Source organism: Phocoena sinus, chromosome X, assembly GCF_008692025.1.
Source record: "Phocoena sinus isolate mPhoSin1 chromosome X, mPhoSin1.pri, whole genome shotgun sequence".
Lineage (NCBI taxonomy): Eukaryota > Metazoa > Chordata > Mammalia > Artiodactyla > Phocoenidae > Phocoena > Phocoena sinus.
The window spans coordinates 36,329,765-36,346,891 of NC_045784.1; the positions used below are offsets into that span (position 1 = coordinate 36,329,765).

The window sequence follows — 17,127 nt, forward strand, 5'->3', positions numbered from 1 at the left end:
TTCGCTTTCTTCCTCTCTAATTCTGAAAATACATTCTGTTTTTTTTTAATCTTTTGGCCGTGCCGCGGCACGTGGGATCTTAGTTTCCCGACCAGGGATTGAACCCGCGGCTCCCTGCATTGGAAGCGCGGAGTCCTCATTTCGGCAGATGGAAAAAAGAATGTGGCAAATCAGGACCAATTTCTTCAAGGTTAAGCTAATAATAAACCAGACTACTAGCCAAAAGATCTTCATGAAAATTAACTAGAGAGTTGGTAGTTCTCTGAAACTTGTATGAATTTTATTTATTACTGAAATTTCTAAAGTCACATTGAAACACACTACAGACCCAAACCACCCATTAGGCAAAATCCCTATGGGCATACAGTCCCTTTGATTGAACTCGGTTAACAGAAGAGGCAAAAGACATAGTTTGTGATGAAACCTAAGATTCAAATGCTCAGTGTTTTCAAGCTATAATAAAGTATGCATCAATTCCAAGCATCAAGCATGATATCAAAATTCACATCCATGGGTTTTCTCTTCATAAGCATCAAAAGCAAATTCTGTTCACTGAATTCTATCTTTTGATTTGCACAATGCATTCAGAGATGACTTACAATAAGGAACAAAGTATCCACTGACTGTATCATGTTTAAAAATGCAATTAATATTTCAAAACCACACTTAAAAGGGAAAATGCCTGAAAATTTAACTCTATTAATAAAATTATTTGAGACAATATTATCCTGCAGATAAAAATACATTTCTTGTATATACATGTAGATTTCTACATGAAAGAAAGGATTCAGCTCCAAATAGGAAAGGGCTGACCCTTGATAAAAGACATCTCAGACTGCCAAACCGATGTGATTACCATTGTAAGGTGAACCAAAAACAGAAGGATAAAAGGTAAGTTAAGGGAAGGATAAAAGTGTAGTCACCTGCTTCTGCATAGTGGCAGAGTTGGGTGAGAAGCAGGAGATGAAGGCAGAAATAAGACATAGAAGAAAGGCAAAGAAGGCCTCAGTTCTGACCAGAAATGAATGGAGAATCAAGCAAAGTTGAGAACAGATATTAACTGCAACGAGATGCTTGCAACTAGAATTTGGCAGTTGACAGTCACAGAAGCTCAATTAAATCATCTTAAAGTAGAATTAGATAAAGCATCTAAAATTTCATGGAGAACAAGTACAACAGTGATCAGATAACTCAGCATGGTATTACCATTTAAAAAACTTTCCCAAATAACATCAAGTCTCCAGAAGACCTTTGCTTTGGATCATGTTCTTTGAAGCTTAAAAAAGTTCCCGACGGACTGGGAGAGACAGCACAGTGCTCCAAACAGAAACTCTGCTGAGATGTGTAACAGAAACTCCATTTGACCCCGGACAGACCCTGGGTCTTGGATTCTTCCAAGTGAGTGCACTGCACCAGGCTTCTTCCATGTAAAACATTTCATCATTTTGTTGACAATAAATTAAATTGGGATTGTTTAGAACCACCCCAATTCTGGTGGGGAAGGCAAGGGGGAGAAGTTAATCAAGATAAAGAAACATCACAGAAATTTCATGCAAGGGTAGAGCATTCAAGTTCTTGGTTTCCTAATTAATGCTATATGCAGAAGTATCCTGTAAACTAAATTTGCCTAACAGAAAAGTTCCCACATCCTCAACAGAGAATGACTGCAGTATTTGGGATCCTTGATCAATATGAACTACTCACTGTTTGTTCTCAAAGATTGGGTTCTTTCTTTTTTACCCAAATCCTACACTGAAAGACAACCAAGGTCCTAAATATTAACCACCAGTCAAATTAGGAATGTTTAAGGAAAATAAATTAACCTTGAAACAAAGAAGATGTTTTGGTCAAATTTCAGACATGTATTATTAGAAATTAATTACTGGCCCCACCAGGTTAAAGATGAAGGGAGGCCCTGAGAAGTCTACAGAGCTGATATACACACAAGTGAGGGTCACTTTTTTTAACCTAGTTTTATTAAATATTGCTTCTTTGGGATGTGTTTATAACAACTCCCAGAACATTTTCATGTAAGGATTCAGAGTGGTCATATTAAAATACAGCTTCAATATAAAGTTTATCACAGTTTTACAGTATTCAAAAATGATAGACCTGCCTTAAAAAACAAAACCCCAAAAAGGACTATTACACCCAAAACATAAGAAAACAATTAAATAAACAAGTTTGGCATTTCCATGATTTTATAGTATAAAACAGAATATTAAATCTATTACTGGCAAACGGACACTGACGTATTACCTAGTTTGAAATGTGTCCCATTTAAACACACTATACAAGTTCACTATACAAAAGATTGATGGTCTTTTTGATGAAAGAAGTGCACCCTGAAAAATTTTCCCACTTTAGAATATTCAGCTCTTAAAGTCAAAAAAGTCCTTTTGCTTTTTTAAACTGAAGGCTGAATTCAGATTTTGTTTTGTTTTGTTTTGTCTCTTTTGTCAGCCTTCCTGGTTTAAAAACAATAGTGTCTATGGACGCCCACCAGGGGGCAGTGTAAGATTAGCCATTAAATCACGAACAGCTGCAAATATTGTGCATTCACCTGCAACAGAGAAAAATGGTCATTAGCTATTCGCAATACAGGAAAGATGATGTTAACACACCGGTGGGGGTAGGGGTAATTAAGTCTAAGACTAGCAAGAACTTTAAAGACCAAAACAAAAGACTAGATTTTAACTGCACGGATTATAGGGGATTAAGCGTTAAGTATCAGATGATACTTGGTTTGGGTTTTGTTTTTTTCATCATGAAGACATTTTGGGCAACTCCCAGTTAGATCTGAATTTAAGACAATATGCCTAGAGTTTCTCTACAGAAACACTGGAGCATTGGATAAGACTTTGAAGTCGGACTTCAAGGCTCCTGACGACCTTTTCTTGAATCTAATGCAAGATCTAATTTTATATTTATATATTGGTTAACAACATCAATCGTGTCCTTCTGATGTTGCATTAAAGGCCAGATAAAAATGTCTACGACAGCACTGATAGAACCTTCTGTGATGACAGAAATATTCTCTATGTGTGCTGTGGCTACTGAATACTTGTAATACAGCCAGTGTGACTGAGGAACTGAATTTTACATTTTATTTGATTTTAAATAAATTTAAATAGCCACATGTGAAGAGTGGCAGTTATACTGGACAGTGCAGGTCTATGACATCTATTGGAGTCTCCCTCAAATTTCCAGGAATTGATCAACTTCTGGAGTTCAACGTTAAAATCAATTAATACAAAAATAAAATGATTCCTCCTTCACCGGGGAGGAAGTGATGAGTTTGGGAGGAGGGGAGGGGTGGCTAAAGTTAATGATTCATCCTCTCAATTTCCCCTTTGCTCAAAGAACGAAATACCCTGCCTCTTACTTATTGTGTGTGTGTGTGTGTGTGCGCGTGTGTGCGTGTGTGTTATGTGTACACACACACACACACACACACACACACACGTATCTCAAATATTTCAATACAATAAACCAAAACCAGTTGTAAATATCAGAAACCCCAAACCGGGTCCTTTCCCTAGAGCATGGCCTAACGCTACAGTGGCTGAGAGCGAAGGAAGTGAAGACCTCAACTGAATAATGGCCTTCCGGCAAAGGGCAGGATGTGCAGTGATCCGGCACAAGTCACTGCAACCTTCTCTCCAACTACTGGAAAATTAAGGTACAGAAAGAAAAATCCAAAGGTTTAACCAGTCTAAGGTCAAATAAAAGAAAAAAAGAAATATACTTCCAAAATATCGCAACAATTCCTTAAATAAAAGAAGTTACAACTTTTTATTTTTTAAAAAACACATTTTTGTTATTGATAGGGAGAAAAACTTGCTCGATCCCAACAGGATCAAACATTCTTTCCTTTAAATTTTAAATTCCATGAGACATAATAATGATAGTCATCTGCTTGCGAAGGAATGGTGTTTATTATCCAAGTTACACTGAACTGCTACTTGGAAAATGCTGATAGCTTTAAACTTTGATTCTGAAGGACCTATTCTGAGCTGAAAGAAGAGAAGTCAAAGGATGAAAGCAGAAAATTGTAAGAAGTGGAAGAAGCATTACAACAAAAGAAGCACACCCTTCTCTACTGCCCAGTGTGTTCCTTATAAACTATATGTAGGTGAGAACTTGTCTATGTATACAATATGGGGCAACAAACAGCTGAAAATATAATTTCTCCCATGATTCCTGTGTCTAGTAAAATTGTGACACTGTGGTACCTAAAAAATGTTTCAGAGAACAACTTTCCCTCATTTAAAAAATTAATTCTGTTATCATACTATTCTAAACAGAAAGATACAGAGGACTTCCTTAATATTAGAAATAAGCAAATTTTAATTTAATTTCCTTAATGTTAGACATAAGCAGAATGGAAGAGAAGTGCTCTTTGCTGAGCTTTATGTTTTATAGTAAAAAATTTAGCACTGCCAGAAGTTCCGTGTTAAGCATAGGCTACTCCGGTATTGAAGGGACCTTGTTTATCTACCAGAATCATTCTGGTCTCTTCGAAAATGTTCCGTTTGAGAGCTTCATTGTGCACTTGGTGAAAAGGTTCACTTGCACCCGCCTAACACTTATATAAGAAGCCCGAAGAGCAGTGATGCCATTTGTATCAGCTTTTATTCTTCACAAAACATTTAGAAGATACAGAAGTTTGAGTGATATTATTCTATTCATGACTGAACCATGAAATAGGAGAAACCAACATGCATTTCAACTTGGTGATGTACAGAGTGGCAGGTATCGATGGTGGGGCAGAAATTCACAGCCATGGAAAATTCTATCATCCTAACCTAGGGCTTTGTGGCAACGTGTGCTATAAATACAAGCTTCCGGCATTAGCAACTGGGTCAGTCCCAATAGCAAATCACTAACAAAAATAAAGTCCAGGCAGCAGAGACATGGACAAAACTGAAGAACCAGTGAGTAAGGAAGAAAGCGACAGGCAGACATTAAGAGGGCCACAGCAACCAGAGCTCTACTACTAGGACTGGGGGGCAAGGTGGGTAAGGAGGGAGCAGAGGGGAGAAGGGGGATCTCTCAAAAGAACGTTTATAACATATATGCAATAAAATATCATCTACTTGTCATGTACCTTGTCGTGGTGGGTTCATCTCTGCAAACCTCTTCAGAATGTTGCTGACCATCATGGGAGCAGCAACAGAAGAGTTCTGCTGTCTGGGAATGTCTGCCTGCTGGGTGGTACCTGAAGCCATGTCATAAATGATTGGAACTATAATACTAACAGGTTCTTGGGGAGGGACCGATGTTTTCTGAGTTAGCTGAAGCTGTAGACACAACACAAACAAAAGAGAATAAAAACACAGTAAGAAAACAAAATATTTATGTAAATGTATCAAAAGTACTATCATTTACTCTACTGTCAGATTAAGATACAAGTAAAAGAAAATTAAATAGAACAAGAAAAGTGACAAACAACTAAATATTATGATTAAGATGCAACTGTGTCACACAATTACCTAGTTCAATATATTCCTTACTAAAGGAACCAAGATTATGTGAGGTCTAAACTGACAATTAAGGGATCTGGGCCTATATTTGGCAGCAACAGGTAATTTCTGTAGGTACCCAAAAGATGCTCTGTTATCCTCAAATGGAGTCTCCCTCAGAAGCTCTGCGCACCTGCACCCATATATACACACACACACACACACACAAACACATGTGCACGCCAGGTGGTACTTACAAAAAATAGCATTTTGGATTTCAGCACCACAGCAGGTGTCCCAGGAGGTGCAATTGGCGGTGCACTGGGAGGGATCGTCAGGCAAAACTGAACGTTCCATTTTAGCTGTGTTGCCTGGTCAGGAAACTGTTTTGAAAAGAAAAAAAATTATGATAAAGTCATATGAACATTTAAAATTATATTCTAGTGTAGGAGCCTGAAAGGTTAGATGGAATTTTACACTCAATTATCAGTAGATCATAAAGTTGATAACCTGCCTTTTCTCAAAGGAAATATACATGTGAAGGTCCTAACTGAAGAGTCAGCTCTGGATTTATATGATATGTTCACCTTCCTTCCCTCCCACTTCATTAATTCCCAAGGCCTGCGGGTTCTCCTTCCTCGGTGTCTCTGACATCTGTTCCCTCCTCTCTATTTTCACTGATGCCACTGAGCTCAGGGCTCCGTTACTTCTCCCGTGGCCCCCCTAATGGTCCCTTCCATTGGCTGCCTCTCCCAATCCATCCTTACACCACTGCCAGACAAATGTCCTAGAGCATGGTTCTAATCTAGCTGACAAATGCTCAGTGACATGCAGTGATCCATGCTGCCCCCCTCACCCCCCAAGGACCAACACTGGCATTCAAGGCGCTTAACTGGTGCCAATCTAGACCTCTCAGTCTCATTTCCAACTCCTTCTCTAAAACAAACTAATCAAACTGCATTAATAATTTTAAACTATATCTACTGGAGCTTTTTTAGTGACATAAATATTTACTCCTTTAAAAACTCAAATGGATTTTTTAAACATAATGTTTCCTATAGCCTATCAGAGCAGAAGCCAAATGCTGAGACTACTAGCAAAAGAACACTGCCGTCCCAATATTAATAATAAAACACCACTGAAAAAAGGAATGAGGTATTTGGAATTACCCAAAGCAATGCTAGAAACATTAAAATGAAAGGCCTACTGCAAGACTGGAAAAATAAAATTAGCTGCCATCTGGATTCCAGCTATATAACTGTATACTTTCACAGGAAAGAAGAGGCATTTAAAAACCTCCCCAGAGGGAGAGAGGGGGATGATGGCGGAAGAGTAAGACGCGGAGATCACCTTCCTCCCGACAGATACATCAGAAATACATCGACACGTGGAACAACTCCTACAGAACACCTACTGAACGCTGGCAGAAGACCACAGACCTCCCAAAAGGCAAGAAACCCCCCACGTACCTGGGTAGGGCAAAAGAAAAAAGAAAAAACAGAGACAAAAGAATAGGGAAGGGACCTGCACCAGTGGAAGGGAGCTGTGAAGGAGGAAGGGTTTCCACACACTAGGAAGCCCTTTCGGCGGGCGGAGACTGCGGGTGGCGGAGGGCGGGAGCTTCGGAGCCGCGGAGGAGAGCGCAGCCACAGGGGTGCGGAGGGCAAAGCGGGGAGATTCCCGCAGAGGATTGGTGCCGACCGGCAATCAATCATCAGCCCGAGAGGCTTGTCTGCTCACCCGCAGGGGTGGGCGGGGCAGGGAGCTGAGGCTCGGGTTTCGGTGGCGCGCAGGGAGAGGGCTGGGATTGGCGGGGTGAACACAGCCTGAAGGGGGCTAGTGCGCCACTGCTGTCCAGGAGGGAGTCCGGGGAAAAGTCTAGAGCTGCCGAAGAGGCAAGAGACTTTTTCTTCCCTCTTTGTTTCCTGGTGCGCGAGGAGAGGGGATTAAGAGCGCTGCTTAAAGAAGCTCCAGAGACGGGCGTGAGCCGCAGTGATCAGCGCGGACCCCGGAAACGGGCATGAGACGCTAAGGCCGCCGCTGCGGCCACCAAGAAGCCTGTGTGCGAGCACACGTCACTCTCCACAGCCGCCTTCTGGGGAGCCAGTGCAGCCCGCCACTGCCAGGGTCCCGTGATCCAGGGACAACTTCCCCCGGGAGAACGCACGCCGCGCCTCAGGCTGGTGCAACGTCACGCCGGCCTCTGCTGCCGAAGGCTCGCCCGCCCAGCATCTGTACCCCTCCCTGCGCCCCCCCGCCCCCCCCCCCCCCCCCCCCCCCCCCCCGCCTGAGTGAGCCACAGCCCCTGAATCTGCTGCTTCTTTAACCTCGTCCTGTCTGAGCGAAGAACAGACGCCCTCAGGCGACCTACACGCACAGGCGGGGCCGAATCCAAAGCTGAGCCCCTGGGAGCTGTGCGAAGGAAAAAGAGAAAGGGAAATCTCTCCGAGCAGCCTCAGAAGCAGCGGATTAAAGCTCCACGATCAACTTGATGTACCCTGCATCTGTGGAATACCTGAATAGACAATGAATCATCGCAAGTTCAGGAGATGGACTTGGAGAGCAAGATTTATTATTTTTTCCACTTTTCCTCTTTTGGTGAGTGTGTATGTGTATGCTTCTGTGTGAGATTTTGTCTGTATAGCTTTTTTTTGCGGTACGCGGGCCTCTCACTGTTGTGGCCTTTCCCTTTGCGGAGCACAGGCTCCGGACGCGCAGGCTCAGCGGCCATGGCTCACGGGCCCAACCGCTCCATGGCATGTGGGATCTTCCCAGACCGGGGCACAAACCTGTGTCCCCTACATCAGCAGGCGGACTCTCAACCACTGCGCCACCAGGGAAGCCCTGTCTGTATAGCTTTGCTTTCACCATTTGTCCTAAGGTTCTGTGCGTCCGTATTTTTTTTATTGTTTTACATAAAAAAAAAATTTCTTAATATTTTTTATTTTAATAACTTTATTTTATATTATTTTATTTTATCCTCTTTCTTCGTTTCTTCCTTTCTACTTTTTCTCCATTTTATTCTGAGCCATGTGGATGAAAGGCTCTTGGTGCTGCAGGCAGGAGTCAGCGCTGTGCCTCTGACGTGGAAGAGACAACTTCAGGACACTGGTCCGCAAAAGACCTCCCAGCTCCACGTAATATCAAATGACGAAAATCTCCCAGAGATCTCCATCTCAACACCAACACACAGCCTTACTCAACGACCAGCAAGCTACACTGCTGGACACCCCATGCCAAACAACTAGCAAGACAGGAACACAACCCTACCCATTAGCAGAGAGGCTGCCTACAATCATAATAAGCCCACAGACACCCCAAAACACACCACCAGAGGTGGACCTGCCCACCAGAAAGACAAGATCCAGCCTCATCCACCAGAACACAGGCACTAGTCCCCTCCACCAGGAAGCCTACAAAACCCACTAAACCAACTTTAGCCACTGGGGACAGACACCAAAAACAACGGGAACTACGAACCTGCAGCCTGCAAAAAGGAGACCCCAAACACAGTAAGATAAGCAAAATGAGAAGACAGAAAAACACACAGCAGATGAAGAAGCAAGATAAAAACCCACCAGACCTAACAAATGAAGAGGAAATAGGCAGTCTACCTGAAAAAGAATTCAGAATAATGATAGTAAAGATGATCCAAAATCTTGGAAATAGAATGGACAACATGCAAAAAACATTTAACAAGGACCTAGAAGAACTAAAGATGAAATAAGCAACGATGAACAACACAATAAATGAAATTAAAAATACTCTAGAAGGGATCAATAGCAGAATAACTCAGGCAGAAGAACGGATAAGTGACCTGGAAGATAAAATAGTGGAAATAACTACTGCAGAGCAGAATAAAGAAAAAAGAATGAAGAGAACTGAGGACGGTCTCAGAGACCTCTGGGACAACTTTAAACGCACCAACATTCGAATTATAGGGGTTCCAGAAGAAGAGAAAAAGAAAGGGACTGAGAAAATATTTGAAGAGATTATAGTTGAAAACTTCCCTAATATGGGAAAGGAAATAGTCGATCAAGTTCAGGAAGCACAGAGAGTCCCATACAGGATAAATCCAAGGACAAACACGCCAAGACACCTATTAATCAAACTGTCAAAAATTAAATACAAAGAAAACATATTAAACGCAGCAAGGGAAAAACAACGAATAACACACAAGAGAATCCCCATAAGGTTAACAGCTGATCTTTCAGCAGAAACTCTGCAAGCCAGAAGGGACTGGCAGGACATATTTAAAGTGATGAAGGACAAGAACCTACAAGCAAGATTACTCTACCCAGCAAGGATCTCATTCAGATTTGATGGAGAAATTAAAGCCTTTACAGACAAGCAAAAGCTGAGAGAGTTCAGCGCCACCAAACCAGCTTTACAACAAATGCTAAAGGATCTTCCCTAGGCAAGAAACACAAGAGAAGGAGAAGACCTACAATAACGAACCGAAAGCAATTAAGAAAATGGGAATAGGAGCATACACACCGATAATTACCTTAAATGTACATGGATTAAATGCTCCCACCAAAAGACACACACTGGCTGAATGGATACAAAAACAAGACCCACATATGTGCTGTCTACAAGAGACCCACTTCAGACCTAGAGACACATACAGACTGAAAGTGAGGGGATGGAAAAAGATATTCCATGCAAATGGAAACCAAAAGAAAGCTGGAGTAGCAATTCTCATATCAGACAAAATAGACTGTAAAATAAGGACTATTAGAAGAAACAAAGAAGGACACTACATAATGATCAAGGGATCGATCCAAGAAGAAGATATGACAATTGTAAATATTTATGCACCCAACATAGGAGCACCTCAATACATAAGGCAAATACTAACAGCCATAAAAGGGGAAATCGACAGTAACACATTCACAGTAGGGGACTTTAACACCCCACTTTCACCAATGGACAGATCATCCAAAATGAAAATAAATAAGGAAACACAAGCTGTAAATGATACATTAAACAAGATGGACTTAATTGGCATTTATAGGACATTCCATCCAAAAACAACAGAATACACATTTTTCTCAAGTGCTCATGGAACATTCTCCAGGATAGATCATATCTTGGGTCACAAATCAAGCCTTGGTAACATTTAAGAAAATTGAGATTGAATCAAGTATCTTTTCTGACCACAACGCTATGAGACTAGATATCAATTACAGGAAAAGATCTGTAAAAAATACAAACACATGGAAGCTAAACAATACACTACTTAATAACGAAGTGATCACTGAAGAAATCAAAGAGGAAATCAAAAAATACCTAGAAACAAATGACAGTGGAGACACGATGACCCAAAACCTATGGGACGCAGCAAAAGCAGTTCTAAGAGGGAAGTTTATAGCAATACAATCCTACCTTAAGAAACAGGAAACATCTCGAATAAACAACCTAACCTTGAACCGAAAGCAATTAGAGAAAGAAGAACAAAAAAACCCCAAAGTTAGCAGAAGGAAAGAAATCATAAAGAGGAGATCAGAAATAAATGAAAAAGAAATGAAGGAAACGATAGCAAAGATCAATAAAACTAAAAGCTGGTTCTTTGAGAAGATCAACAAAATTGATAAACTGTTAGCCAGACTCATCAAGAAAAAAAGACCTGTATGCAGAAAATTATAAGACACTGATGAAAGAAATTAAAGATGATACAAATAGATGGAGAGATATACCATGTTCTTGGATTGGAAGGATCAACATTGTGAAAATGACTCTACTACCCAAAGCAATCTACAGATTCAATGCAATCCCTATCAAACTACCACTGGCATTTTTCACAGAACTGGAACAAAAAAGTTCACAATTTGTATGGAAACACAAAAGACCCCGAACAGCCAAAGCAATCTTGAGAACGAAAAACGGAGCCAGAGGAATCAGACTCCCTGACTTCAGACTATACTACAAAGCTACAGTAATCAAGTAAAGATGTAAAAAAAAAAAAATCTCCACAGAAAGGACAGAGTTTTCAATAAATGGTATTAGGGCAGTTGGGGGCATCTGAAAAAACTGGACCCATACCTCACCCTTTGACCCCAAGATATATTTTAAATGGATCAAATATATAAGTAGTTTACAAAATGATTCCGTAACAGTATTAGGAGAAGCCACGGGAGGATTATTTCATGATCTGGGAGTAGGAAGAGTATATTAAATGTATCTTTTTATAAGAGAGAAGCCACTGATAACTTGGATTGCCTGTGGTGAGGAGGACTAGATGGCTGGATAGGGATAGATGTGAAACTTCCCACTGTATCACCTTGTTCTAAATTCAAAAGATGTAAGAGGATTGTGTTACCTACCCAAAGACAAATAAAATTTAAGTTAAAAATTAAGGATGCAAGAGAAAAATGAAGTACATAACATAAATGGGTGAAAACCAACATATACTGTTCCCACCAACTCCAACCTCCTCAGACCGACCTGGCTAGAAAAGTCTGTGTGTCACTGTAACTTACCAACTCTAGCTTCATAATATGCACACAGTCCCTGAGGATGTGTGTAGGAGCTCCTAACAGCTTGGTGAAAGCTATTAATGTATTGGCTTTAAATGGCGGTCCTGCAACCTACAAGGATAAATAAAGCAAGTTAAGTTACTCTTCATTCTACCTTGACTCCTCTGTTTCACCGACTGTATTAAAATTATGCATTAAGAAACACATACTCTTGTTTCAAAGAATTTCTCTAAAACTTGAAGTTCATCAGGTTTCCACTGTCCTGCATTTTCGGGTGTCACTTTTAGCTGAAGTGTTTGGTTGGTTTTGGGACTAAGGGCTACTCTGCATTTCAGCGCATCAGTCTTAAACATGATCACTCCAGGTTCGTTGGAATTTATCAGCTGTAGCTGAAAAACAAGAAGCATGCATCAAATTAACATGTGAAATAATATGTAAGTCAAAGGGAAAATGGAAATGTTTAACTAGAGAAATGTTTCAAAAGGAAAACAACTAAGTTGGTACCTGTTCCACAAAAAGGTATCTAGGCACTGGGCACCAGCAATTGCTAACCATATAGCAAAAAGAGGCAATCAGACATTAGGTGTCTCTTGATGGAAGAACATAACACCACCTATCAAAACCACAACCAACTTGAGCCTGAATTCAGTAGTCAGATCCACAGGGTTGATCAATATTACAGAAATATGGAGGTCAAAAGAACATGTTAGATGATTCCAAAGGGATGCGATCAGCAAGATCCAGACTGAGAAACTCCACAGGACAAATGATATGGCTTCTTCAACAAATACATTATCTAATGAGAAATGGAGGGGGAACCTATTGTTTAGAAAGGACTTAAGAACATGTATGGATTTTGATTCAGATGGTAAAACCTGTGACAACTTGGGAAATCTGGACACCAATTAGAAATCTGATGATAAAGAAACTATGGATGAAATGATGTCAGGAATTTGCTGTCAAACAATCTGGGAGGAGGAGCTATAGGTGAAACAATGTTAGTGTGAGTTCACTGTGTTGAAGGCGGGTGATAAGAACAGACAGGTTTCTTATATAATTCTCTCTACTTTTGTATATGCTTAAAATTGTCCACAGTAAGTTTTTAAAAAAAGATCCAGTAGGAGAAAAGAATAAAGAGTTCAATTACAAAATGTTAGATCTGGACTGGGACGATATGCTAGCCCAGGGGTTGGTAAATATTTTAGGTTCTATGGTCTCTGCTGCAACCACCCATAGACAATATGCAATTGAATGCGTGTGGCTGTGTTCCAATGAAACTTTACAAAAACAGGTGGAGGGCAGGACTTGGCCTCTGACCTCTGCACTAGCCTAATATGCCGACTATGCAGATGAGCAAAATGAGGTTCAAAGGGCTGAAAGCTTCCATGGCTTTTCAGTGGCAGAGGTGAGGCTAGATCACAGGTCTGATGATTACTTTTGAATGCTAATTCATTTCAACTTACGTTAAAATTTTTCTTTCTTTCAAATTTGAATATAAAGGTTGCAAAATAGCTTGGTGCCATCGGTGGTGTGGCTATTTTAAACGTTCACCATTCTGACTACCTCGTTAACATAAATATCAATAATAATCATTATAAATAATATGTAACTCAATACCAAAACATTATGTAAAGGTTTTATATGAAGTTATCTCAAATTTCCACAACTGTTGCTAGGTAGATACTACTATCTACTGTTATCAAAAAAGGTGAAGAAATGTGCCGAAGCTCGTACCAGCCAGTGGCATGGCCTGGCTACAAACTGGGGTGGCCTGACTATAGAACTGGTGCTCTCAACTCTGAACTGTCTCCTAAGGGTATCACCACAGGATAGAAGTCTTTTTCTATAAGAGCTTTAAATCAATTCAGTTGCTCATGTGTTTTTTAAAAATACTTATTTATTTATTTATTCTGGCTGTGCCAGGTCTTAGTTGCGGCATGTAGGATCTAGTTCCCTGACTAGGGATCGAACCCAGGCCCTGTGCACTGGAAGCACGTCTTAGCCACTGGACCGCCATGGAAATCCCCAATCGCTCGTGTATTTAAAAAGTAGCTCTCATCCTTGTGATCATAAATAATTTCACGATCACAGATTCCGATTCAGCCTGCCTGCAGAAGCATTCCAGAGGGCAAATAGTTCCTCGTATGCTATTCTCTACCAAGTCAGATCCTGGGTGCACTTGTTCTACGGTATCGTGCGGACCTATCTCCAGGTCCATGATAGCCACAGTATGGCAAATTATAAGTGAAGGAATTTGTTAATGTAAGAATGGAAAAGAAAATAGTGGATCCATTTTTAATGCTAGGGTGGAGGGCAAAACATAATGCTAACAGGCTGGTTAAAGGAGGTGAGGGAATAGCACTTCAGTTCAGATCCTACTCTAGGAAGCAACTTAGCACCTGCTTTGACAATCACCACTTAGGAATTCAGCAGGTACCCACATACCGTTTCTTGTTGAATAATTCTTTGAAGGTGTCGTCTCATGATGACGGATCCAAGGAATCTCTCAAGCGGAGAACAAAGGTAACTACCTGCTAGGCCGGGCACGAGGCCTGGCGTTGGAGAGGGCAGCAGTAAAATATTCAAGGCACTGTGAGTGAGGATGGTAGGGATGGAGGCCGCCCAGGAGCGCTGAGGTAGTTTACGAGGTGGAGGCATGTTTGTGGGCATCGTTTGGGAACCTTTTGGGAAGGAAAACGTCATTTTTTTTTTTACAAATACACACAATCTCGTTGTTCCCTATTTTGCTTTTATTAAACACCTTTACTTTTCTATAGCAATCCATACTGTTTCCGTTACTCCCTGTGTTGTTAACAATCACATATTAGTTTCCTTACAGTTATTCTCCTCCCTGCAGCCAGGTCCCTTGCAGTGTGACTTTGCAGCAGTTCCTTCAAGGAGTGGGGTCTACTTCTTTACTTGGGATCTGGGCTGGCCTTGTGACTTGCTGTGGCCTACAGAATGCAGTGGAAATGACACAGTGCCAGCTGCAGGCCTAGGCTTTTACTGACTCTCTTGGAATTCTGTCTAGCCCCAGGTGAGCAAGCCCATGGTCAAGTATGAGACCACAAGAAGCAGAGAGAAGCCAGGCCCCAGCCAACCCAGGAGCTGACCACAGATGCATGAGTGAGCCCAGCAGAGCCTGGGAGAATCACCCAGCTGGGCTCAGCCCAAATTGCCAATCTGCAGAACAGCGAGCGAACATATGATTGTTGTTTTAAGCCACCAGAAGTCACATGGCAAAAGCTAATGAACATATGTGTACAATTCTTCTTTTCTGTGTTAATTCGCATAACCTTGTCAGTTACCTTTAGGTATCTTTTAAGGTCTAGTAGTGCAGCTAAGTTAGTAGTCATAACAGAGGTACAGGATTCACCTCAGAAGACTTCTGGAGGAGACATTCTCCTTTCTTACATTTTGCCCGACTTTTACAAATTTAACTACTGTTACAACTAATTTACCAAATGGATAAAAGTTTAAGTTACTGAGTATCCTTATTAAGTCATGACTTTCAAATGTGGGGATGAGGATAGAATGATTACAACAGGTCATTTATGTTATTCTAAAAGCTAACATAAAAGTGTCGATGACACTCACTTGTTCCAGCTCGAGGGGAATGAGAAGCATCTGGAACTGGAGAATGTAGTGATGGGTTGGCTGGTGACATCCCAGGCATGCGTGTTGCTGGTGAGGGGCCAGACACTTGAGGAGACCCTGGCCAGTTCCCTGCTCGTCCACTTGGTGACACCATAGTGTATGGAGAACTAGGGTCCAGGGTTCCTGTAAACAAGTAAACAAATGGTTTTCAAAGCCTATATTTTAATAGCTGAAAAGCTATTAAATAGCTGACAACATTCAAATGCTTAAACCCCACGTGGTGATACTTTGTCTTTCAGTAAGATATTTCACTGAAGCCTGATGCACATGGCACATCTGAATCTCTATTTGGTGTAGTTTTTGTACTTTTGAACATGATAAAAAACTTAGGAAGATAAAAAAAATACTGAGAAAGGATAAAATTTACCTTTACACAAGCTTCAAGATGTGTAATATGTAACAATCTACTTTACACTATATAACAAACACTGCGTTTGAAAATATTAAGCAAAAAAATCTCAAAGCTCCTTTAAGGGTAGAAATCTTATATTTTTAAACTAACCCTGACAAATTATGTTTTCATTCTACTCAGAGAAGGCTGAAGAGAGGGAATTTTCCATTTTCTTTATTCAGTAAAGGGTACAGTGACTAAGAAATGCACCAAGAATCAAATTTTGAAAGCAGTGACCTCCTGAACAATCTGGTATTTAAATTTCACCCTGCAGATACTTTTAACTTATTTACACCTCTTTGTAACCAAATGACAAAATGAGAAAATACTTCTACCATATCAGAGAATAAATGTTCCTTACTTAGAAATCTTACAAATCGGTAAGAAAAAACACAAGAATATAGGCAAAGGATATAAACTGGCAGGTGTAAAATAAGAAACACGAAAGACTAATGAACATAAAAAAAAGCTCAACTTCACTAATAATCAAAAAACCACACATCGAACAGTAATATGCCATTTTTTACCTATCAAAATGACCAAGATTTTAAAAAATCACAATACCCCTTGTTGGCAATGATGCAGGAAAACAGACATCCTTGTACAATACTAGAGGAAATTGGTACGGCCTTTTAGGTGAGCAATTTGCAGTATGTTTCAAAAGCTTTAGAATTTCTCAAACCCTTTGAGACAGCAATTCCACTTCTAGGAACTTACCTAAGAAAATAATCCTGCGAGCAGAGAAGACACCATTTTCAGTTGTGAAAAAATAGAAACATTCTAAACGTATCGTAATAAGAGAACGGTTAAATCATGGTGTGCCCAGACAAGGGGATACTATGAAGCCATTTAGTATGATGATGTAGTTTTTACCGACAGAAATGTTCCTGCAAATATTAATAGTAAAGAGGAAAATCACAGATGCTACACAGCTGTAAAACCTGAGGAAGCTCTCTATGTTCAGATTTGGCACGGGATTCATGATACAGTTAAGTGACGAATGTAAGGCACCAAATACGGTGTGCAGTACACTGCCATGTGTGTAAAAGAGAGGGGGAAGAACAATCCACGTAAGACATCCCTCCAAGGATGCACGAGAAATCAGTAGCACTAAATGCCTTTGGGAGGAAGAACT

The 17,127-nt window shown here is 40.6% G+C and overlaps 1 protein-coding gene across 3 annotated transcripts in view; it reads right to left on the bottom strand.

The window, feature by feature from the left end:
• Nucleotides 1-258: 258 nt before the first annotated feature.
• The window catches only part of MED14 (mediator complex subunit 14), a 76,924-nt gene continuing 60,055 nt past the window's right edge, over nucleotides 259-17,127 (bottom strand). For 2 of the 3 annotated variants that reach the window (XM_032619435.1, XM_032619434.1), the window contains 7 exons: nucleotides 15,542-15,724; nucleotides 14,390-14,625; nucleotides 12,154-12,333; nucleotides 11,948-12,055; nucleotides 5,723-5,848; nucleotides 5,111-5,303; nucleotides 259-2,563 (listed from right to left, as the gene is read on the bottom strand). In XM_032619435.1, the coding sequence (XP_032475326.1) occupies nucleotides 2,490-2,563; nucleotides 5,111-5,303; nucleotides 5,723-5,848; nucleotides 11,948-12,055; nucleotides 12,154-12,333; nucleotides 14,390-14,625; nucleotides 15,542-15,724 (1,100 nt within the window). In that variant the 3' untranslated portion in view covers nucleotides 259-2,489. Of the gene's footprint in view, nucleotides 2,564-5,110; nucleotides 5,304-5,722; nucleotides 5,849-11,947; nucleotides 12,056-12,153; nucleotides 12,334-14,389; nucleotides 14,626-14,781; nucleotides 14,899-15,541; nucleotides 15,725-17,127 lie in introns of those variants that run through there. The other variant, XR_004348017.1, reaches the window with a different exon arrangement.